This window comes from Exserohilum turcica (assembly GCF_000359705.1).
Source record: "Exserohilum turcica Et28A unplaced genomic scaffold SETTUscaffold_10, whole genome shotgun sequence".
In the NCBI taxonomy this organism is placed as follows: domain Eukaryota; kingdom Fungi; phylum Ascomycota; class Dothideomycetes; order Pleosporales; family Pleosporaceae; genus Exserohilum; species Exserohilum turcicum.
This window is the reverse complement of record NW_007359915.1, coordinates 713,662-733,780: the sequence shown is the minus strand read 5'-3', so window position 1 is coordinate 733,780 and position 20,119 is coordinate 713,662. Positions and strand designations below refer to the sequence as shown.

The window sequence follows — 20,119 nt, the reverse complement described above, 5'->3', positions numbered from 1 at the left end:
CCAGTAATGAGCCCCCGAAGTTGAGCGATATTCGCATGCTTCTGCATGTTGTGTATGAATTCCCGTCTACCAGGATGCTGGCAAAGTGGGGGATGGATGTTGCAGGAGATGGTGAGACTGCATTTTGCAACGACAGACTCTTGAAATCCACCGACTTCGGCTCCATAGCCTTCATTCTTTGACTGTTCCCAACACCCTCCTGAAGAGTACTGTATTGCAACTAGATGCCTTTCATCGTTGTCAAGAACCAGCACACGAGGGCGACGACACGCATATGAAGTTCATCAAACTTCTCAGAGCGATCACTGGCTGCGTGAAACGCTCGACTTTGGCTGCTGATAGCGATATGAAAGGAATATGAGATTCGCGCAGATGTCCTACAGTCGCGCTGGCGATATGCGGCGCGTGAGCTCCATGTAATTTAACATAGACGGAAGTGTTGGGCTTAAGTACGTGATTGTGAGATGTGGAGTCAGCCCCTGAAGTCTTATCAACGTGCCAACGTGTCCAGTTCGACATGGCTTTCCAGGGGCAGGAAAAAATGCACCTTGTGCTTAGAGGAAAGGTACGTGAAAAAGTAAATCCCTCAACGGTGAAGATAGCGTAGACATGCTCACTAAGCCGGAGCAGCGATAGGGCACGACGAGTCGCAAAACTCTCTAGCGGCATTAGCCTGAGTGATTTGACATCGCCGCCAGCACCAATGCTAAAGTCTCTGGCGAAGATCATCAATACTTGTGACGACACCACCAACCAAGTCGGGGAAGCAATTGCAAGCTTCTTGGGGTGGTAGGAGATATGGTAGCCAGGCACACGTAGGGAATAAGAAACCACAACTCTGGGTCCGCGGGGGAGGATACGGGCGCCGGCATTGGTTGGACAAGCAGACGTCCGCGGCAAAAGCATGTTGATGTGGCATGCAGGCGCGTGGTACGCAGTCGTGATATCAACCTGGGACCAAGGTTTTGGACAGCTGAAGGGTATGACGGACGGTCTACTTTCCTGAGGGCCTCGAACGTCGCGTGTATGCAGGGAGATTCCACACCCCCTCACCGCGATATCCATCCGCCCTGTGCAAGTGTGGCTTTGTGGCGTCACCGTCTTTGCCGTCGTCGAACAGGTCCAGGTACCGCACCGGAGCATGCCTCATTATGCTCAAAGGCGCCGCGCGATGATAGCAAGCGCCCACTTGGTTCCCCGACGCCATAACAAATTCAGTAGGCTTGTTGAAGATTGGGTTTTGCGACGGCGCAGTGCTCGGGCGGACGCTGGGACGGCGCTCGTTGGTCGGTGGGTTGGGTGGGTTGGGTGGAATGGAGAAAACATGACGTTGGTGGACCGAAGGGTCTTAGCCGTGGCTTGGGCTAGATGCACGGACCCGCAGATCTGCACAGCAATATGTCAAAACATGGCAGGCAGCCTCAGCGGTGCAACCCTGTCATGTGACCAGCTGCGTCATCGCCCATGGATCTTCACAACACACATAAATCCTTTCGCCCTGACACGCTAGTTGGTTCACAATCCACATCCACACGCTCTGAACACCTACACACGCTTTTGAATCTTCTCCCTTGACCCCTGACTCCCACTGCGACCATGGGCTTTGGTGGTGCTGCTTTGAAGTTTGGCTCGACTGCGCTCTATGCGCTCGAGTTCTGCTGTGCTGCCATTATACTCGGAATCTACAGTTACTTCCTAGCCGTACAGGCTGACCGCGATGTCCACATTCCCGTCTGGCAACAGGCCGTCGAGGGTCTTTCTGGCGCCGTTGTTCTCTACACTATGCTTGCTGTCCTGCTGACTTGCTGCATTGGCGGAAAGGTAAGAAAGTCTAGACTGGATCCAGGGCCAGACACTAACCAGATGATAGACAATCTTCGCTATTCTTGGCATACTCTTCGACATCCTCTGCTGCGGTGCCATGATTGCCATTGCCGTCCTGACTCGTGACGGTGCCTCCAAATGCTCTGGAAATGTCCAGACTCCTCTTGGCAATGGTCCGGCTCGGTCCAAAGAGGGATTTGGTTCCAACGGCCGCGGCGACCAGATTACCTACTCTGCCTCTCTTGGTACCATTTGCAAGCTCAACACTGCCTGCTTTGCCGTCGCTATCATTGCCGCCGTCCTCTTCTTGCTCAGTGCCCTGCTCCAAGTCCTCCTCATGCGCCACCACAAGAAGGAGAAGCGCTTTGGCCCTGGCCCTTCGAACGGATACACCAAGGGTTCCGGTATGAAGTTCTGGCAGCGCAGAAAGGCCAACAGAACCACCGGATCCCGCGACCCTGAGGTTGCTGCTGTTCCTGCTTCCAGCGGTGGACTCGCTGCCCCAGCTGCCGCTCATGACTACCGCCCTAGCAACGACACTGCCTACACTGGCTCCACCGTTGCTGCTCCCAACACTGGATACGACAACCATAAGCCGGCCGGCTCTGGTTACCACACCGCCCCTACTGGCAGCTATCCCATCAATGGTGGCACTGCTACCTACGGAAACTCTGCCACCAACTATTAAACCAATCGATTCACCGACTATGTTGATACTGTTGTTGCTTTCCAACGATAGCAATCGTGCTTTTCAGCACGCTTTTTCCTTACCTGTACTTAACGACCCTTGACGCATTATACCACGCACATACGGAAACTGGAGGAGGAAAGACCTAGCGACTGAGTTGATTAGGCGACTGGAGACTGTACGATAAGAGGATACGCAACGTAATAATTAATGACAACAACCTAAACACTTTTCTCTCAGCGCGTGAATGTATGAGACCAAGGCAGTGAGCACTATGATAAAAAAAAAGCAACGCTGCATTTTGACAGATCGATCAGTGGAAGCGTACCAGTGATTGCTTATACCCTTATGCTTAGCCTATTATCTTCATTATCCTTTTGCCGTATACCCGTGCATTGGATCTGCCAATGTTCGCTGCTTGACGGGGTCACGTGGATAGTGACAAGCGGGGTGGCGCTTCTCGATGAGATGAGATCAGATGGTACAAATTACCTCTGATATCGTCATGGTGCGCGATGAGAGTCCCAACAAAGCGTTGGTAGGGTTGAGATGAGCGTTGGCTACTAAATGCACAATGACAGCAGACGCGATTACAGTATTTTCGCGGGGCCTGTGAGCGTTGGCTGAATAATCCAAGAACGAACGTCATACTTCGTTTTCGCCGAGTAGGCGCGAACCTTTCCGACCTTCACGCTGCATTGCGACAGTATTACGCCCCCTGCCGTACACGACACCTAATATTGTATCCTAGAAATGGCCTCAAGCACAATCCCTCGGCCGGCTTTGCGCAGCCTCTTGCGCGCCACACCTCTGCGAAGCTCAGCGCCGCGCGTTGCCACAAGATGCCTGCACCAACAATCATCGCCCATAACAACATCGAGGCTCCAACATAGACCAACAGCGCAAGCATGGAGCCAAAGGGTAGCTGCCCCATCGGCGACCATTGCGCGGCGAACAATGTTCATCCAGACCGAGCCAACACCAAACCCCGACGTATGCACGCCCCGCCCCGGCTACAACATTGCTCACCCACTCATAACTCGCAGGCGCTGAAATTCAACCCCAACCAACGAGTCCTGCCTGAGTCGATATCATCTCCCTTCCTTGAATATCTAAACCCGCGTTCGACACTTGCGCCGCCACACCCTTCTCCGCTCGCCGCCCAACTTCTCAACATTGACGGCGTAACAAGCGTCTTCTTTGGCGCAGACTACATCACCGTGACCAAGGACTCGGCCACACCCTGGAGTCACATCAAGCCCGAGGTGTTTTCTATCATCAACGAATGCATGACATCTGGGGCGCCGATTGTGAATACCGTGGCCGCAAAGGCCGGAGAGCAAGGTCAAGGCGGCCAAGAAGCTGACAGCTTGGCCTACGATGAGAATGATGATGAAGTAGTCGGCATGATCAAGGAGCTCCTTGAAACGCGCGTGCGCCCCGCCATCCAAGAAGACGGCGGTGATATTGAATTCCGCGGCTTCAACGACGGCCAGGTTCTGCTCAAGCTGCGCGGTGCGTGCAGAACTTGCGACTCGAGCACCGTGACGCTGAAGAATGGCATTGAGAGTATGTTGATGCATTACATTGAGGAAGTCAAGGGTGTGCAACAAGTCTTGGACCAGGAGGAAGAAATTGCGATGAAGGAGTTTGCCAAGTTTGAGGAGAAGCTGAGGCAGCAGAAGGGCGAGGATGCGGTCAAGGGTACCGTTGGCAAGGGCAGTTTGGACTATGTCGAGTAAAAGTCTTTGATGACGAGTGAAAATGATGGAACGGCAAAATCAAGTGATACCTATGTGTTGGTTTGCATGCTTTGAACATTACACACGCGTGTAATTGATCCAATATTCACGTTTGCTCCAGGCGATACTTTCAAATTCATGGTAGAAAAATAGTATAAATCATATACGGTAGAACAACAAGCGCAATCATATAAGAAAAAGAAAGGGAAAAAAAGCAGCAACTTGAAGAAGACGAAAGACGCTAGAAGCAAGAAACAAAGAACGCATATCTAGACTTGAATACTCGGGTATACTACATACGCTCAATGCAGGTCAGCTTGATAAAAAAAAGCAAAGAGACAAAAGATGGTTAAACGCCATTGCACATGCTCGGTCATATCTTAGCCTCAAAAGGTACCGCAAGCTGTCTCTTCGTCGTCGTCAACATATGGTACGTAAGCCCCGTCGTTTGTTCGTCTGTTCGTTCGTTCTCTCGTTGGTTTGTTCGATCGCGCCCCTCGATTATCCAAATATTATTTTCAAATTTACAAAGAAAAAGAAAAGGGAAGAAAAGGAAGCAGAAGAAGAAGAAGAAGAAGAAGAAGAAGAGAAGAGAAGAGAAGGCCCAACAAAGTAAGTAGTTAATCAAACACAAAAAGAAACGAAATACATGAAAAAATAAATAAACAAGCAGAGAAAAATTAAGAATTTGAAAATGGCTCAAAGAAGTATTCGTGTGTGTCGACAGAAACGGGCCGTGTTGCGTCGTCGTCATGTATCATCAATCTTCAAGTAGTAAATCGGACATTGCATCCAGGGCTTCGCCAATCGAGGCCCAAAAGCTGCGTCGCGGGGGCGTCCGTACGATCGTAATCAGTTTTCGCTTGGTCGGCGTAACAGGGGGATTCTTTGCCGTCAGACTGTCTACGGTGCTGCGCACGAATTTGGCGTATTCCTCGTGAATTTCCTGGGAAAAGTTTTCGTCGTCTACCAATGTTTGCCAACTGTCCATGCCGAATTCTTTCGTGGTAGGTTCATTGTCGTAGTGTTCATTATCATTACCGTCATTGCCGTTGTATTCGTCTTTCTCTTTCTCTTTCTTTCTACCTTGGGCATCTGCTGGTACTTCGTCCAAGTCTACAATCTTGGATATTTTGAATTCGTCTTCACCGCCACTTCGTTTAAGCTCGTCCCGCATGTTTTGGCGAACATTTTTCATTTGCATGCGGAGATCATTGATGACGTCTAGCTGAATGCTGTTTAGTGTCTTGACTTCATCGAGGCGTTTCCTGAGATCGTGAATGGCCTTTTGTACGCCTTTGACGTAGTTGTCTACCTCGGCCACATACGCCTGGTGATAGAGTCTTTTCGCTTCCGCAAGCCCATCCTTGTCGCCTTCGGTCTGCATAATGTCTTGGGTGTGGTCCAAATTTAAGACAGTTTGCTCATCCACATCCCTCGTGTGAGGTTCGGGAGTGGCGAGATGAGTCGCCATGGCTTCAAACTGCCCCACAATGTATTCCATTTGATCTTCATCAGGCTGCTGAGACTGGATCAAATCCTCAAACTGTGCGATGCAGGACGATAACGCATGTTGTACAGGCGACGAAGAAACCACCGAATAATCGTCCCATGGCGTAGGCGACGCAAGAAACTCAGTATGCCGGCGCAATATCTGGGAGGTATCGGGCGTGTAAGGGTACCGTGGCACGCTTTTCGGTGGCGGAGGGTAGGCATCGTCAAAATAGTATGACCTCGTAGGTGTATACGGATACGAAGGCGGTTCGGTGTAACGTGAAGTAGGCTTAGGTCGCGATGGCATGGTGGGAGTCTTTGGCTGAAAGGTCTCAGCAGCCCACGGGGGCTGTTCGTGTACGCGATTCGCCTCCCTCAGCCAGCGTTGCTCTTTCGCCCTTGAATAGCGCGATGGCGAGTTGCTGTATAGGTCGAAATGATCCGGGCGAGCGTATGAGCGGTCTTCCAGCTCTGGCGGTGTCCATGGCCGCTCTAGAGTTCCAGGAATTTCCATGGCGCTGTCACAACGGCGCGAGTGCCACATCCTCGTCTTCTTGCGCTCTCCAAAAAAATATGAGCGGCCTCCCTTGAGTTCACAGGGGGTGTTGAGAGCCAAAAGGGAGCGGTGCGCTGTGGGATGGGTAGCTTGACCAAGGCTGGGATGAGAGAAGGTCAGCGCTTGTGACGTGCGCGGCGCTAATCGCGAAGTGGGGTGGCTCGAGGGTCTATCGATAGCAATTTGCTTCGAAATATTGGCCGTTCCGATTGGCCGGCCCATCATCAATTGTGTCTTCTGTACTCTTTTGCGACGACCCTCTCTGGCCCATACACGCTTCTCGTTGTAAATAGTTTAGGATTCCATAGCGTACCTCCGAGTTTCTAGCAGCCATGGCACCACAGGTATGTCTGCAACCAAGCCAATCAAGCGACACCGAACTGAGCGCATGACCACAGCAGCTAGGTATTCAGCCGTCGCTCGACACTGTTCGAGAGGTATTGGCTGCAGCCGTCAAGTCTCCCAATCCGCCGAACCTGGTTCCTGTATTCTCCTCGATCCCCGCCGAGTTCCTGACGCCGTCGAGCATATACCTGAAGATCTCCGCAAAGTAGGTGTGACTCATGCTGATGTCCCAGGCGGGCACTATGAGAAACGGCAGCATAAATAGATGGCAAGGGAGGGGTGGGGTAGAGGAGCGGTGAATCAGACAGAGTAGCTGTTGGGAATGGGCTTGGGTGGCATCCGTGCTGACTCTCTTGGCTCAGATCGGAATCAAGGCTGTCGTTCCTTTTTGAGAGCGCTGGGACTACCGAGACGATAGGACGGTACAGCTTTGTTGGTGCAGGTCGGTACTTGAGGATACGATTTCCTGGGAGAGCAGCTAACAAGAAGCTTCTAGACCCGCGCAAAGTCATCAAGACGGGCCCCGGCCATGGCGAAGAGACGGACCCATTGCCCCTCCTCGAGGCGGAACTTGCAAAGAGCCGCGTCGCGACGGTGCCCTCGATACAACTACCTCCGATGACGGGCGGTGCGTTCGGATACGTTGGATATGACTGTGTCAAATACTTTGAGCCCAAAACTCGACGAGACGACGTGAAGGATGTGCTAGGCGTACCAGAGAGCTTTTTTATGCTCTTTGACACGCTCATAGCATTGGATCATTTTGCGCAGGTTGTCAAGGTCATCACATATGTCAAGGTGCCCGAAAGCCTTGACAGGCTCGAGGAGGCGTACGAAGACGCCAAGAGCATTCTCAAGAGATATGTGACGATATTGAAGGACAAGGACATTCCACTACCAAAGCAGGGGCCTATTCAACGGGGCAACCAGTATACGTCCAACATTGGCCAAGAGGGGTACGAGAGCCACGTCAGGGAGCTGAAGAAGCACATTGGGGTTGGCGACATCATCCAGGCAGTGCCATCGCAACGATTTGCAAGGCCGACCTCACTGCACCCATTCAACATTTACAGGAACCTACGAAACGTCAACCCGTCGCCATACCTGTTCTTTGTGGATTTTGACGCGTTCCAGATTGTAGGGGCAAGTCCCGAGCTGCTGGTCAAGCAGGAGCAGGGTCGCATCATCACGCATCCCATTGCTGGGACAGTCAAGCGGGGTAAAACGCTGCAAGAGGATGCAGCACTTGCAGACGAGCTATCCCGGTCACTGAAGGATCGGGCTGAACATGTGGGTTTCTTGACGACAAAGTGCATGCGGGACCGTTGAAGCTCACGTTTGTTTTGCTAGGTCATGCTGGTCGACTTGGCTCGTAATGACGTCAATCGCGTGTGCGACCCACTTACCACGCGGGTGGACAAGCTGATGGTTGTGCAAAAGGTAAGCATTCCGCGTGTACCGAGTTAACCGTGAATCAGGCCATGCAACGGAGTCTAGAGGAATGACGATGCTAATCGGCGTGCAAACCAGTTTTCGCACGTGCAGCACCTGGTGTCCGAGGTTTCTGGGGTGCTGCGACCTGGCAAGACGCGATTCGACGCGTTCCGCTCGATATTTCCCGCCGGTGAGTGGCGCTAGGACGGCACAGAAAAAAAAACTTGAAATTTTGGCTAAGGGATTGCAAGGAACGGTGAGCGGAGCGCCCAAAGTTCGCGCCATGGAACTCATCGGCGAGCTCGAGAAGGAGAAGCGCGGTGTGTACGCCGGCGCCGTGGGCTACTTTGGCTACGGCAGTGTTGACGGCGACAAGGAGGTCGAGGGCGCCATGGACGTGAGTAGCGTCGAGTAGGTGGTGGAGAGCGGACAGAGGCTGATGTGTGCAGACTTGCATTGCGCTAAGGACGATGCTGGTCAAAGACGGCATCGCCTATCTCCAAGCAGGGGTAAGGTCAAAGAAATTCCCTGCTTTGGGCTACTCGAGTCAGGGCTAACAGTCGGTCACAGGGAGGCATAGTGTTCGACTCGGATCCGTACGATGAATGGATGGAGACGATCAACAAGCTAGGTGAGTCTAGGACCCCCTTTCCAGCGTCGTTTGGCGGCGGCGGCGGCGGCGAGAGGAGAGGGAGCTGATGGTGGGTGGCACAGGCGCAAACACGCATTGTATCACGTCGGCAGAAGAGAAGCACCTGGCAGAGCAAGAGGAGGAGCAGGAGGGCGCAGGCGCATAGGAGGAGGCGGGTGCGGCCGTGCAGGGCGGCGCAGCGAGGGGCAGGTGGTTGGACGAGGCTGGCCAGACTGCGCCACAACTAGCAGTAGCGGTAGCGGTAGCGGTAGTGGCAGTGGCAGTGGCAGTGGCAGGAGGTGACTGGCTGGTGGGCCACGATGGGGGCGCTTAGATCTCAGCACGCTTGATTGGCGGGGAAGCGAGATTGACCAAAGTAGCACGTCGTGTGGGTGTATGTGTGTATGCGTGAGTAAGTGAGTGTGTGAGTGCAGAGTGTGTGAGTGCAGAGTGTGTGAGTGCAGAGTGTGTGAGTGCAGAGTGTGTGAGTGCAGAGTGTGTGAGTGCAGAGTGTGTGCGAGGGCGGCGGCGACGTCAGGCGTGATTGGGGCAGCGGGCGTGCAAACAAGATTTGAGTAATTTGGCGGTGATGGCGGTGGCTGCCATGACGAGTGTGACTTGTGCCGCATTGGCATACTATCACTGTAGTGGGCAGAGTGGGCAGAGTGGGCAGGGTGGGCTGGGTGGGCTGGGTGACGCTGGCCGGGTACTACCGCAGCGGGTTGCCATGACAGCCTGTATACAGTAGTTGCGAGGCGAGGTGAGGTGTACACACATGCACCACAATGCACCATGCAGCAACTCGGAACTCGGCCGCTGGGCGTTGGTTGGCATCGCTCCTGCAGTATACATCATAGGGAAGGAGCGTCCCGCGCCCCGGCCAGCGCGCGGCCCGTGTGTCCGCGGTGCCCTCCAAATGCCTTGGATTGACGTCGATCGTGGGTCGGCGTCCCTGGCGCTGGGGCCGTCATCCCTGCCTGCCCGCGCGCGCTAGCCTGCTGCCGCTGCTGTCGCCGCTGCTGCTGCCATCGCCAGGCCAAGGCAGGGTGAAGGCAGGCTGGCGCAAAGCTGTCCCTTCTCCAACCAGCCACGCCCCAGCCCCGACGCTTTGCGCCGCCCAGATATAAACCCCAGTCACGCCCCCAGCTGCTTGCTTCCTCCCTCACACCAGCATCCTCAGCCTCAGCCTCACAGAGACTCGTCTACTTGTTCCAATTCCTTAATAGTCTATCCCAGCTTCTACCACAGCATCCTCGCCCCACCTACGCCCAAGATGAAGTCTTTCGCTGTTCTCGCTGCCACCTTTGCTGGTGCCGCCATGGCCCAGGAGCTCCCCATGCCCAGCGGAGACTGCGCTGTAAGCCGTCCCCCTGTGTCTGTCTCTCACCTGCAGCCCGCTAACTCGCGCCTAGATGCTCTGCATCAACAACATGGCCCGCATCGCCGAGACGCAGCTCCAGTGCGGCTCCGACGACATCTCGTGCTTCTGCACCCGCTCCAACTGGGCCTTTGGTATCCGTGACTGCTCGCGCCAGGCCTGTGATGCCGCCCAATCCGCCGATGCCGTGCAGTGGGCCTACGCTCGCTGCGCTGGTGTTGCTGCCACTGCCTCCAACACTCCCGACGCCCTCCCCATCCTCACCTCGGCTGTTGCTAGTGCCACTGAGATAAATGCTTAGTAACGCACGAGCAATGTGATGCGATGCGACGTGGGAGGAGGGGGGGATGCTGCGGAGATAAGGGTAGCACGTGCTAGGGGGGGGGTGGTGCTATCCCCCCTCATGAGGCTGTGTCGTAAGACGTTTAACTTGACTTCACTTCATGTCCATGCTGCACCCCCGTACTGTGTCGCATACTGACACAACGGTTTATTGACTTGTGTTTTCAGATATGCAGACTCTGGCGTACGACAGACATGGTAGTATGCAACTTGTGCAAAACACCCCGTGGCAGCGTCGCACTGTGCGGGTACAGACGCACAAGGACCTTGTACGAAACGCTGCGCAACAGTACGTGGCAACACTCGCAGTCACCAATGGACGAGCAGCAATTAAAAGAAGCACACAAGAGATGGTAAGAAGAAAAAATCTTTAACAAGTATTATCATTGGAGTGCTATCTACAAGTGCCGTTATTAAGGGCCCGTCGCACGAGTCCCGCGTCGGGGTATCAAATCGCATGCTCGCAAAACTTTCCCAGGCAAATGAGTTGGTCATAATCATCATGCCGTCTCGTGAGTGTTCGTTAGGGAGAAACATGGCCATCCACCAAACTATCCAAAGCCCACCCCTCGCATTATCCGCTCATAACTTCCAATCATTACACATATTAATCCACCGGGCGAGGACCTTGGAAAAGCCATTGAGGTGAGGCGCTTAGAGGAGGAGCCAGGCGGCCATACCAGCACCAGCGGCAAAGGACAAGCCAGTGACCCTGGGAGCGGCGCCCTCGCTGTTGGTAGCAGTGCCGCTAGCCTCGGAACCAGAGCCGGTAGCGCTCTCGGCAGCGCTCGCAGCGCTCTCAGTAGCAGAGGAGATGGCAGAAGAGGCGGATGCCCTGGGCAAATGTTAGTTTGGGCATCCAGGCACATGATACAAGTGTAGACTTACATGATTTCGCTGGCCTCGGAGGAGAGGGAGGAAAGAGCAGAGTTGGCATCGGACATGATGGAAGAGGTGAGGCTCGCGGCCTCGGACGCAGCCGAGCTGGCCATGGAGGTCATGGAGGAGCGGACAGAAGAGGCAGCAGAGCCCGCGGCAGAGGTGGCAGACGAGACAATGACGGCAACAGTAGAGGTAACGTCGGCACCGTTGCTGCTGCTAGCAGAAGCAGAGGAACCAGAGGAGGAGATGTGCTTTTGCTTACATACATACATACATACATGCATACATTACAGATCCTCAGCCCTGACATTTGCGTGCCTGCGTACGTGTCTGTATGCTGTTCCGAGGAGGCTGGGTGCATGCCATGCCATGCCATGGCATGCGAAGCAAGGGAAGGGTAGAGGGGGGGGGGCTGGGAGACTGACCGGATACATCTAGGCCCACATGTTCAATCAATCAAGCCTTTTCTTATTCCTGTCTGCTGTCGTGGTCGTGCTTGTTCTTGCTTTTCTCGAGGCATCATCCTTGCGGCCGCGGGGGTGGCTGGGCCGCGCATGGCGGGGGGGCATGAGATAGTGTGGCAGCGAGTAATGTAAGTAAGAGACGCCATAGAGCTTGTTTTTTTGTCTATCGCAAGACTTTGGTAAACACATTTGTCAGGTCCTGATGTCGATACACGGATGCGCTAGTCTTTGGTCACGTGGTTATGTCATGTGGTATTTGCTTACTGTCGAACGACTGCGTAGCGCCACTCCCTTGCCACAAACCCAGCTGTAAAGACTTATTACCTGAAAAACAAAAGGTCTTGATCTAGTCGGTCGTAGCATTCTCCCATATTCAATATACAATCTGATATATGTGGGACGACGGTGCAATAGAAGATTCAGTTTGCGGCATTCCCTGGAATCACCGCTCTCTTTAAACCCGGCGCCATGGCCATTTCTGATACAGTAATACTGGAAGAAAAAAAATCAATCTTTGAATTTCACGTTCTCCGTCGTCGAGGTATAGGAAATCAAGCTGTTAGGTTTATTATTCTCTGCTGCGGCCAATATTAAATGTTTGATAGAGTTTTTAGGCACCCTTTCATGGATGAAGAAAGTAGTACACTGGGATATCAGTTCTTGCAACATCGTAATGAACTTACCATGTTATGAGGGACTTTCTACAAACCCTACAGTCGTCGATTCAGAGCTCTTCCATTATGAGGATCCCGTGAATGGCATTCGTATGTGGGTCGCTGAGTCCATCGTGATGGAGGCTAAACATCGCCATATAGTCTGCTGTCATCACTTATAGCAGCCCATATGCCTTGCCCGCCAGAACATGGATTGACGCAAGTTTTTATTCACAAAGCTACTGTTGGTGTCTGCCTCTTTTGTTATACTTGATGTGCCGAGGTATAGAAATCTAGAATCTCACACGACAAGATATGCAGAATGGAAAGGTAAGTATAACTAGCGATAGAGTACCTCCAATGTGAAACTCAAATTGATGCAGATTAGCTGGATTAGAGAATTGAGTGATCAATGTGTTTAAGCTCGACTTACTGGCAGAAGCAATTATATGCTGTATATTCAAGCAAAACGGCTTCGCTGGATCTTGAATGCCAGACTCTAGATCTTTCCCCTTGGTTGTGCGCATATGCGCTACTTTAGTTGTTACTAGTAAGATTCGGCAAGCATCTCGCATCTTGGAACATATCGACAAAGGTACGCTAGAATCAGGCAAGTCGATGTTCTCCCCAGCGGCCATTGTTTTGTGAATGCCGGATGATGCCTAGACTGCGGAACTTTACCAAGTTACGGTAATTGGATTCCTTCAGACTGTTCGGGATATGAAGTCTGAACTGAGCATTGGGGTCCTAGATATAGACAATGTTAATGGCATTGACGCTGTGACTCTGTGTAAACAGCTCCTCCATATTAAGGGGTAGTCTGACCCATGTAGCCCAAGCGAGGAAGCATTATAGATATAGGAAGCAGATGTTTATATATGCAAAGGTTGAATTTTGGTACCTCGTATTAAGAATGACTCTCTTGACGAACGCATGCCCTTGGCACATCTCAACATCTACTCATGTTATTACGGTCAGCGTGCCGTTCTCCCTACGGCTCCTCAACAAGAATTTTCAAATGGAATCCATTCGATGCGATCTTGACTCTCGATCATGTTCCAATAGAAAGGCACAACAACAGCATGCTCTGCTAGACCTTCAATTAAAAATTAGACTCATTAAATTTACTTTTAGCCAAAATTTTGAAATGCACTATGCTATGCCCGTGTTGACATCAACGCTTTCTAGTATCAGAAGTGATACTCCCGACGAATCGACACAGTCTCTACAACCTTGCCCTTGCATCGTCCATCTTGTTTCCTTGCTGATCAAAGAAGATCTTCTTGCCTGTCCTCAAGCTTTCCTGCAGTGCAACACCAATTTTGACCGCTTCCATGGAGCTGACAAGGTCGACTGGCATTTCTTCGTTGTCCAGGACAACGGCCGTAAACTGTCTAGCCTCTTCGACAAACGCCTGCTCGAAGCGCTCGTAGTAATTTTGTGGGATTTCCCTGTTGACTCCCGTGTCGGAATGGTTCTCCAGCAGCCCCGTGGTTGGGTTCGAGTTGACTACGAGTTTGCCCTTTGTACCGATAATCTCCGTCATGTCGTGCTGGCCAGGGGCGTTCATGCGCGAACTGTAAAAGTAGGCGATTTGGCTAGAGTGGAACTCAACAACACCCACACCGTTGTCTACATCGCCGTGCTTGGCTAGGTCGGGCTCGAGTGCCGTGACGCCTACGGCCATGACCGACTTGACCATTGGCAGGACCTTGCCCTTGGAATCAGCGGAAAAGTACCACAGGGCGAGGTCGATATCGTGGATGTTGCAGTCTACGAAGATGCCACCGGAGAACTCAGCGTAGGCCACGAAGAAGCCAGAGGGGTCATATCTGCGGGATGTTGTGTTAGTGAAGGTGGTGTGAGGGCTATAGGGGCGTAACGTACTTGTCGCATGTCTGCGATCGCACGACCGTGGGACGCCCAATATTGCCCTTCAGGGTCAGGTCGTAGGCATTCAAGTATGACGAGTCAAAGCGGCGTGAGAAGCCACACATGACCTTGATATGAGGGTTGCGTTTTGCGGTCTCAAGAATTTGGTAGCACTAGGCTTTACTATCAGCTCTGTCTCGATAGCCAACGATGCGAAGGAACACATACCTCTTCCAACTTCGTGCTGAGCGGCTTCTCGCACAAAACATGCTTGCCGGCTTCAATTGCCTTGATGGTGTGCTCTGCATGGACGGTGGTGACGGTGGCGATGCAGACAGCCTCAAGGCCCTCGTGCTTCAGCATCTCGTCGTAATCGGTGTAGATCTTGACACCCCATGGCTCGAGATTCTCCTTTGCCCACACAACCTCATTCTCAGCCGGTGTGAATGCTGCTACGAGCTCAGCCTTGGGCGTGCGGTGAAGAAAGTGGTTTGCGTGGCGGGCGCCCATGCGGCCAAGGCCTGAGACTGCGATGCGGAGTCTGCGGATTGCGGGAGCCATTGTGGGTGCTCTTCGGTACGGAGATGATGAGAAGTGGATATCACAGATGAGAAAGAGGATGCGGATGGCAGAAGAGCCCTTTGCAGTCAGCTACTTCTGTGTATGTGTGAACTGGACTGAGCCCCTACGGGAATACCGACTCTCAGGGCACAACATGATGTTGGTCAAAGCTTCTTTCACGGTCCAAACTACGTAGGCCTTACGACAGGAAATCAAAGAGGCTCATATCCCATCTCTTTCACATACTACTGTTTCGTCCAGTGAAGCACGCAAGGGTCTTCTGTCTACGACATTCCCCAGACCCCGCGACGCTATTTGGTAATCTCCCGTATGATCCGCCGAGTTGCCGCATGCCAGGCAGCCCTATGCCACGTTTGATCGGATTATCAGCGCGGGTGGACAAGAGCGATGCGCGGAACCGACTCTTGTGGTGTCGAACTACACAGACGGTTGACGAACGTGTGGGGAACGCGTGGAGCCGTATCGCATCAGGCATGGCATAGTATTGGGTGTTTGCGCAACGGGGAAAATATCCTCATTCGGTCCGCTTTGGCTAACTTTGCCCGCTCAACGAAAACACCATGCAGCAGCACAATCGCGTACTCTCCCGAAATGATGTGGATCCTGGGCTTGGGTACAAGCGGAGCCCACGACTCAGGAGAATCCGGGGCGTTGGGGTGAAAAAAGTAAGTTTGCCAAGTGTAAGCAGCCCTCCACATGCCGCAACAATGGTATCAGGGTACTTCCCCGCATCTGTCAACTTATCTTGTTTTCTATATGGAGATACTATTGCAAACTAAATGAATTTGTCAAAGATTGTACATTTCTCCACGGGCTACTCCAGAAGCCCCATGCAACGCTACGACATGAACAGAATACGCTTACCATCACACCACTACACCGTCCCCAACGCTAAACTTTTCAAGCACCACAAGCAATCCGGCATTTGCCTAGTTCTCCTCGCCAGTCTCGAGTACAACCTTGATAACTAGATTGCCGCTGTCATCCTTGGTCTTGCCCGCCATCTCGAATGCCTCCACTGCGGACTCGAGGCCCCTGTATCGGTGCGTTACTAGCTTTGAAAAGTCGGGATAGTCGGCACCCTTCTTTGAAACGACCTCAATGCCAGTAGGGTAAGTGTTGGCATATCGGAAGACGCCCAAGATGTCGACCTCGCGAAGGGCAGCTGCAGAGATGGGGAGAGTCTGAATCGGGGTGCCCATTCCAATCAGAAGGACTTTACCGCCAGGTCGTGTCGCCTACATCTATCAGTACTGAGTTGTTCATGGGCCTTGGTTGAAACTTACGAATATCGATGCCTGTACACACGACGGCACGCCAGTACACTCGAAGATGGCATCGAACTCGCCTACTTCTCCACCACCTTGCTTTGTAGTCTTGCCAATCTCGGCAGCTACCTCCTTGGCAATGTCGAGTTGCTCTTCTATCGTGTTTCCGCGCTTCATGGGCACGGTAAAGCTCCGATGCGCAAACTTGTTGTCTACCGCGAATTGCACTCGTCCAGCGTCAATGTCTGCTATCACCACGGTACCCGCTCCAGAGATCTTTGCCATGGCTGCGACAAGAATACCAACAGCGCCAGCTCCAAACACTAGGACCGTTGAGTCTGGCGCTAACTGTGCTCGTTTCGACGCTTGGATGGCTACGCCTAGAGGCTCGAGCAGGGCACCTAAATCTAGTGACACGTCGTCGGGTAGCCTGATCGCCATTAGCATCCGTATTGTCTTTTCTCGTCTCCGCGAACTCACTTGTGACACCATGCAGCGGGATGGTTGATGCGATCCTGCAGTGTTCCCTGTGCATGAGGGAAAGCCTTTGCACTGCTTCTGAACTTCATGCCCTTGCAGATATTGTACCGCCCTTCTTTGCACCGGTCGCAATTCTCACAGGGCTGCCCTACTTCCAGCGCAACCTTGTCTCCAACCTTGAAGCCAGAGACCTCTGAACCCACGTCTACTACTACACCGGCTGATTCGTGTCCGAGTGACATGGGCTCTCGCACAATAATGTCGCCATTACGGTAGTGTCGGTAGTAGTGGAGGTCAGAGCCGCAGAGACCAGTACTCCGGACGCTGATTTGGAGCTCTGTTGGGGACGGCGGGAGAAGCGAGCGGTTCTCCTATGATGCAATCAGTATGAGCATGTATTGAAGAGGTATGCTGCAACATACGATTCGCAGGTCCTTTGCGCCATGCAGAACCGAGGCACGGATTTGCCTCGCACTCTGCTCTGAAGCCATAGTTCCAGTCTCTTAATCTTGCCCTAACATATGCAGATGACGAAAATGATTGCTGGTAGTGCGTCTCGACAGGGATGCTCAGCAGCTGGATAAGATGTGGATGAAGGCTGCAGCAGAATGGGAAGTCAGGAAGTCAGAAGACAGAGGACCACTCAAGTCATTGCGCCTCCACTACGTGCCCAAATATCCGGTGCGTATTTCCCCATGGCACATGAGTAGCATTGAGGGAAATTTCCACCTTCGGCGTTTGAAATGGCGGGACCGCAGATGCCGACGCTACAGCACCTTGCAAAGTAAGTAAGGTGGGGTCGTGTTTCCGAAGCTGTTCCGAGCTGCCAGACATGAGGCAGCGTTTGAGCGCCGTGGTTTTCTCCCACACACCCTACTTTTCTTACTTCGCTTTGTCTTGGTGTGAAGAGGGCTTTCCCTAGTCCTGAGGTTATCGAGTTTTCTTCGCACCATTGTGGATTCGAGTTCTGCACCCTCGCCAACACTTTCCGAACCACAAGCACGACACGAACAGTAGATACCATGGCACCGCCCGTCACAGAGCTATTCTCCCTCAAGGGCCAAATTGCCCTCGTAACAGGCGGCACCCGCGGGATTGGCCAAGCAATGGCCGTTGCCCTCGCAGAAGCAGGAGCAGAAATCATTCTTGCACAAGTAGGCCCTCTCTCCATACCGGCACCCTTCAACCTCGATCAATGCTAACACGCAAGCCCAGCGCGATGAGTCCGATCAAAAAACTAAGGCCATGATTGAAGAATGCGGCGGCAATGCTTCCATCTGCACTGCAAACTTCAGTTCCAAGTCGTCTGTGGCGGAACTGGCTCGCAAACTCACCGAGGACGGCCGTAGAATCCATATTCTGGTTAACTGCGCCGGCATCCAAAGACGCCACCCCGCGCACGAATTCCCAGACGAAGATTGGGAAGAGGTATTGCAGGTCAACCTGACGAGCGTCTTCCAGCTATGTCGCGGCATCGGTGCGCACATGCTCGCGCAACCCGCCGACTTGCCGCTGGGCCGCCGCGGTACCATCATCAACATAGCGTCGCTCTTGACGTTCCAAGGCGGTATCACGGTTCCCGCGTATGCGGCGTCCAAGGGCGCAGTCGGCCAGCTTACCAAAGCACTTTCGAACGAATGGGCGAGCAAGGGCATCAGCGTAAATGCTATTGCGCCCGGGTACATTGCGACGGATATGAATGAGGCGTTGATCAAGGATGAGAAGAGGGCCGAGAGTATCTTGAGCAGAATTCCTGCGGGTAGGTGGGGAAGCCCAGATGATTTCAAGGGCGCTGTCGTGTTCTTGGCCAGTGCTGCGAGTGCCTATGTCAGTGGCGAGATACTTACTGTTGACGGAGGATGGATGGGGAGGTAGAGAGCCACATGTAACTTGTAAAACACGCAAAATCTCAGCATAATAATCTCAACATGTCAACACACTTCACGTTCATGGCACAGTGCAACTCATATCAAAGACTTTTGTGGTATCATAATCATAACGTATCACAGCATCTATAGCTCTTGAGTCTATGCAAAACAAATCCCTACAACTTGCCCTTTTCCAATAGTCAAGGACCGCTGAGGTCCACACCGTCAGTCTTGTCCGGGAAGCCAATGTTGACACCAAATGGCGGGTAGACATAACGCTTGATACCATTGGTCTTGTGGATGCTCTCGAGCTTCTCCATGTCGTCGGCACCGAGCGAGATGAGGTTCTTGTTGTCATCGATACGCGAGGGGGTGACCGACTTTGCGAGGACGGAAGAGTTACGGGCGACTGCGGGGAATTAGCATTGAAAACTGCGAAATCCGTTCCAGCACACGCACGGTGGTAGCTCAGGAGCACGACAGCTGGTCCGACGTTGTGCTTCTTTGCGACTTCATTGACACCCTCGTCCTGGAACAGCGGCGAGCCAGTGCTACCGAGCGGGCTGTATGCTGTGATGTGGATGCCCTTTTCCTTGCAAAAGTCGACGACTTCTTGCTGGGGGCACAGTGGGTGGTTCTCGATCTGGTTGACCGCGGGGACAATGGTCGCTTTGGCGAGTAGCTTCTCCAAGTACTTGACAGAGTAGTTTGCGACACCAATGGCCTTGACCTTTTCAGGGTGCGACTGGATCAGCTTCTCCATGTTTTTCCATGTGTCCTGGTGGGTGATTGACTTGTCGAGGTCGCGGGAGCCGTCTTCGAGCATGGGGAACAGGGGGTGGTTGCCTGTGGTTGTATGTGTTAGCTTACTGTATTGCTCCAAGGTGTTTGGAGCGTACCATTGGGGTTCATGGGCACTGGCCAGTGGACCAGGTACAGGTCGACGTAGGGTGTCTTCAGCAGGTCCAGGCTCTTCTGCAGACCCTCCTCGACACGCGTGTGGAATGTGCACCACAACTTGCTGGTAATGAAGAGATCCTCTCGCTTCACAATACCCCGTGAAATGACATGCTGGAGCGCGTCGCCAACCTCGTTCTCGTTCTGGTAGCAGAAGGCGCAGTCAATGTGCCTGTAGCCGCTCTCAATGGCGTGGATGACGGCGTTCTTGACCTCGCCAGGCTTCGACTGCCATGTTCCCAGGCCAAGGGCGGGGATGGTGGCGCCGGTGTTGAGAGGGATTGCGGTGTTCATTTCGGGCTGGGGATTGAGAATGCTGTTTGGTGTGCTCTTAAGCATGAGTTTTCCAAGAGCAGGATTCATGGGGTATATGTAGCAGTCCTGGTGGGGTTGCTAAGTTTCGGCATGACACTCCAACAGGGAATAACCTCGGGCAGCCATTGGCCTGGAGATAGCACTAGCTGCTACCAGAGCTTTAGGCGACGGAGTTTTATATTGCAATAGATGATCGCTCTGCTATAGTCTTCTAAACGTTTATATAAAGCTTATGAATACCGCCGTCTATCTCCCTAGTTTCCAAGCTTTCTATATTTTCGCAGACTGGTATGCCTCGGCAGTTGGCTAGTGGATTCTGGTAAGTAGAGAGCAAGCCGGCGTTA

The 20,119-nt window shown here is 52.9% G+C and overlaps 10 protein-coding genes across 10 annotated transcripts; 4 read left to right on the top strand and 6 right to left on the bottom strand.

Moving 5' to 3' along the window:
* Positions 1-240: 240 nt before the first annotated feature.
* On the bottom strand, positions 241-906 carry SETTUDRAFT_36303 (uncharacterized protein; the record flags this gene model as incomplete). The annotated part of the gene is made up of 1 exon (XM_008023087.1): positions 241-906. One exon carries the CDS (start codon positions 904-906, stop codon positions 241-243), a length of 666 nt encoding a protein of 221 aa, XP_008021278.1.
* A 638-nt stretch (positions 907-1,544) lies between these two features.
* SETTUDRAFT_166685 (uncharacterized protein) lies at positions 1,545-2,729 on the top strand. Its single transcript, XM_008023346.1, has 2 exons — positions 1,545-1,821; positions 1,871-2,729. Exons 1-2 carry the CDS (start codon positions 1,597-1,599, stop codon positions 2,510-2,512), a joined length of 867 nt encoding a protein of 288 aa, XP_008021537.1. The 5' UTR covers positions 1,545-1,596; the 3' UTR covers positions 2,513-2,729.
* Positions 2,730-3,265: 536 nt separating this feature from the next.
* SETTUDRAFT_101828 (uncharacterized protein) lies at positions 3,266-4,254 on the top strand (the record flags this gene model as incomplete). The annotated part of the gene is made up of 2 exons (XM_008023345.1): positions 3,266-3,505; positions 3,559-4,254. The coding sequence occupies 2 exons, from the start codon at positions 3,266-3,268 to the stop codon at positions 4,252-4,254; spliced, it is 936 nt and encodes a 311-aa protein (XP_008021536.1).
* A 760-nt stretch (positions 4,255-5,014) lies between these two features.
* On the bottom strand, positions 5,015-6,262 carry SETTUDRAFT_101379 (uncharacterized protein; the record flags this gene model as incomplete). The annotated part of the gene is made up of 2 exons (XM_008023344.1): positions 5,015-5,322; positions 5,410-6,262. 2 exons carry the CDS (start codon positions 6,260-6,262, stop codon positions 5,015-5,017), a joined length of 1,161 nt encoding a protein of 386 aa, XP_008021535.1.
* A 374-nt stretch (positions 6,263-6,636) lies between these two features.
* Positions 6,637-9,143, top strand: SETTUDRAFT_174927 (uncharacterized protein; the record flags this gene model as incomplete). Its single annotated transcript, XM_008023343.1, has 10 exons — positions 6,637-6,648; positions 6,706-6,854; positions 7,012-7,091; positions 7,146-7,939; positions 8,000-8,089; positions 8,180-8,273; positions 8,335-8,480; positions 8,533-8,592; positions 8,654-8,714; positions 8,798-9,143. 10 exons carry the CDS (start codon positions 6,637-6,639, stop codon positions 8,878-8,880), a joined length of 1,569 nt encoding a protein of 522 aa, XP_008021534.1. The 3' UTR covers positions 8,881-9,143.
* A 1,945-nt stretch (positions 9,144-11,088) lies between these two features.
* On the bottom strand, positions 11,089-11,692 carry SETTUDRAFT_36297 (uncharacterized protein; the record flags this gene model as incomplete). The annotated part of the gene is made up of 3 exons (XM_008023086.1): positions 11,089-11,269; positions 11,323-11,567; positions 11,591-11,692. 3 exons carry the CDS (start codon positions 11,690-11,692, stop codon positions 11,089-11,091), a joined length of 528 nt encoding a protein of 175 aa, XP_008021277.1.
* A 1,966-nt stretch (positions 11,693-13,658) lies between these two features.
* Positions 13,659-14,866, bottom strand: SETTUDRAFT_158317 (uncharacterized protein; the record flags this gene model as incomplete). The annotated part of the gene is made up of 3 exons (XM_008023342.1): positions 13,659-14,265; positions 14,321-14,478; positions 14,534-14,866. 3 exons carry the CDS (start codon positions 14,864-14,866, stop codon positions 13,659-13,661), a joined length of 1,098 nt encoding a protein of 365 aa, XP_008021533.1.
* An 857-nt stretch (positions 14,867-15,723) lies between these two features.
* SETTUDRAFT_174926 (uncharacterized protein) lies at positions 15,724-17,196 on the bottom strand. The gene is made up of 4 exons (XM_008023341.1): positions 17,058-17,196; positions 16,636-17,006; positions 16,174-16,585; positions 15,724-16,125 (listed from the first exon to the last, which is right to left on the bottom strand). The coding sequence occupies exons 1-4, from the start codon at positions 17,124-17,126 to the stop codon at positions 15,817-15,819; spliced, it is 1,161 nt and encodes a 386-aa protein (XP_008021532.1). The 5' UTR covers positions 17,127-17,196; the 3' UTR covers positions 15,724-15,816.
* Positions 17,197-17,657: 461 nt separating this feature from the next.
* Positions 17,658-18,510, top strand: SETTUDRAFT_144861 (uncharacterized protein; the record flags this gene model as incomplete). Its single annotated transcript, XM_008023340.1, has 2 exons — positions 17,658-17,789; positions 17,851-18,510. The coding sequence occupies 2 exons, from the start codon at positions 17,658-17,660 to the stop codon at positions 18,508-18,510; spliced, it is 792 nt and encodes a 263-aa protein (XP_008021531.1).
* Positions 18,511-18,639: 129 nt separating this feature from the next.
* On the bottom strand, positions 18,640-19,793 carry SETTUDRAFT_166682 (uncharacterized protein). Its single transcript, XM_008023339.1, has 3 exons — positions 19,403-19,793; positions 18,963-19,349; positions 18,640-18,912 (listed from the first exon to the last, which is right to left on the bottom strand). The coding sequence occupies exons 1-3, from the start codon at positions 19,752-19,754 to the stop codon at positions 18,704-18,706; spliced, it is 948 nt and encodes a 315-aa protein (XP_008021530.1). The 5' UTR covers positions 19,755-19,793; the 3' UTR covers positions 18,640-18,703.
* Between the last annotated feature and the right edge of the window lie 326 nt (positions 19,794-20,119).

What these genes read in the sequence shown, in the direction of transcription:
- SETTUDRAFT_166685 (XM_008023346.1), top strand. Translation starts at nt 1,597, where the DNA reads ATGGGCTTTGGTGGTGCTGCTTTGAAGTTTGGCTCGACTGCGCTCTAT. An exon ending in CTTGCTGCATTGGCGGAAAG is followed by an intron (nt 1,822 to 1,870) that starts GTAAGAAAGTCT and finishes ACCAGATGATAG; the next exon opens with ACAATCTTCGCTATTCTTGG.
- SETTUDRAFT_174926 (XM_008023341.1), bottom strand. Translation starts at nt 17,126, where the DNA reads ATGGCTTCAGAGCAGAGTGCGAGGCAAATCCGTGCCTCGGTTCTGCAT. An exon ending in GCGCAAAGGACCTGCGAATC is followed by an intron (nt 17,007 to 17,057) that starts GTATGTTGCAGC and finishes ATTGCATCATAG; the next exon opens with GAGAACCGCTCGCTTCTCCC. An exon ending in GTGTACAGGCATCGATATTC is followed by an intron (nt 16,126 to 16,173) that starts GTAAGTTTCAAC and finishes TGATAGATGTAG; the next exon opens with GCGACACGACCTGGCGGTAA.
- SETTUDRAFT_166682 (XM_008023339.1), bottom strand. Translation starts at nt 19,754, where the DNA reads ATGAACACCGCAATCCCTCTCAACACCGGCGCCACCATCCCCGCCCTT. An exon ending in AGTGCCCATGAACCCCAATG is followed by an intron (nt 19,350 to 19,402) that starts GTACGCTCCAAA and finishes ATACAACCACAG; the next exon opens with GCAACCACCCCCTGTTCCCC. An exon ending in CGTGCTCCTGAGCTACCACC is followed by an intron (nt 18,913 to 18,962) that starts GTGCGTGTGCTG and finishes AATTCCCCGCAG; the next exon opens with TCGCCCGTAACTCTTCCGTC.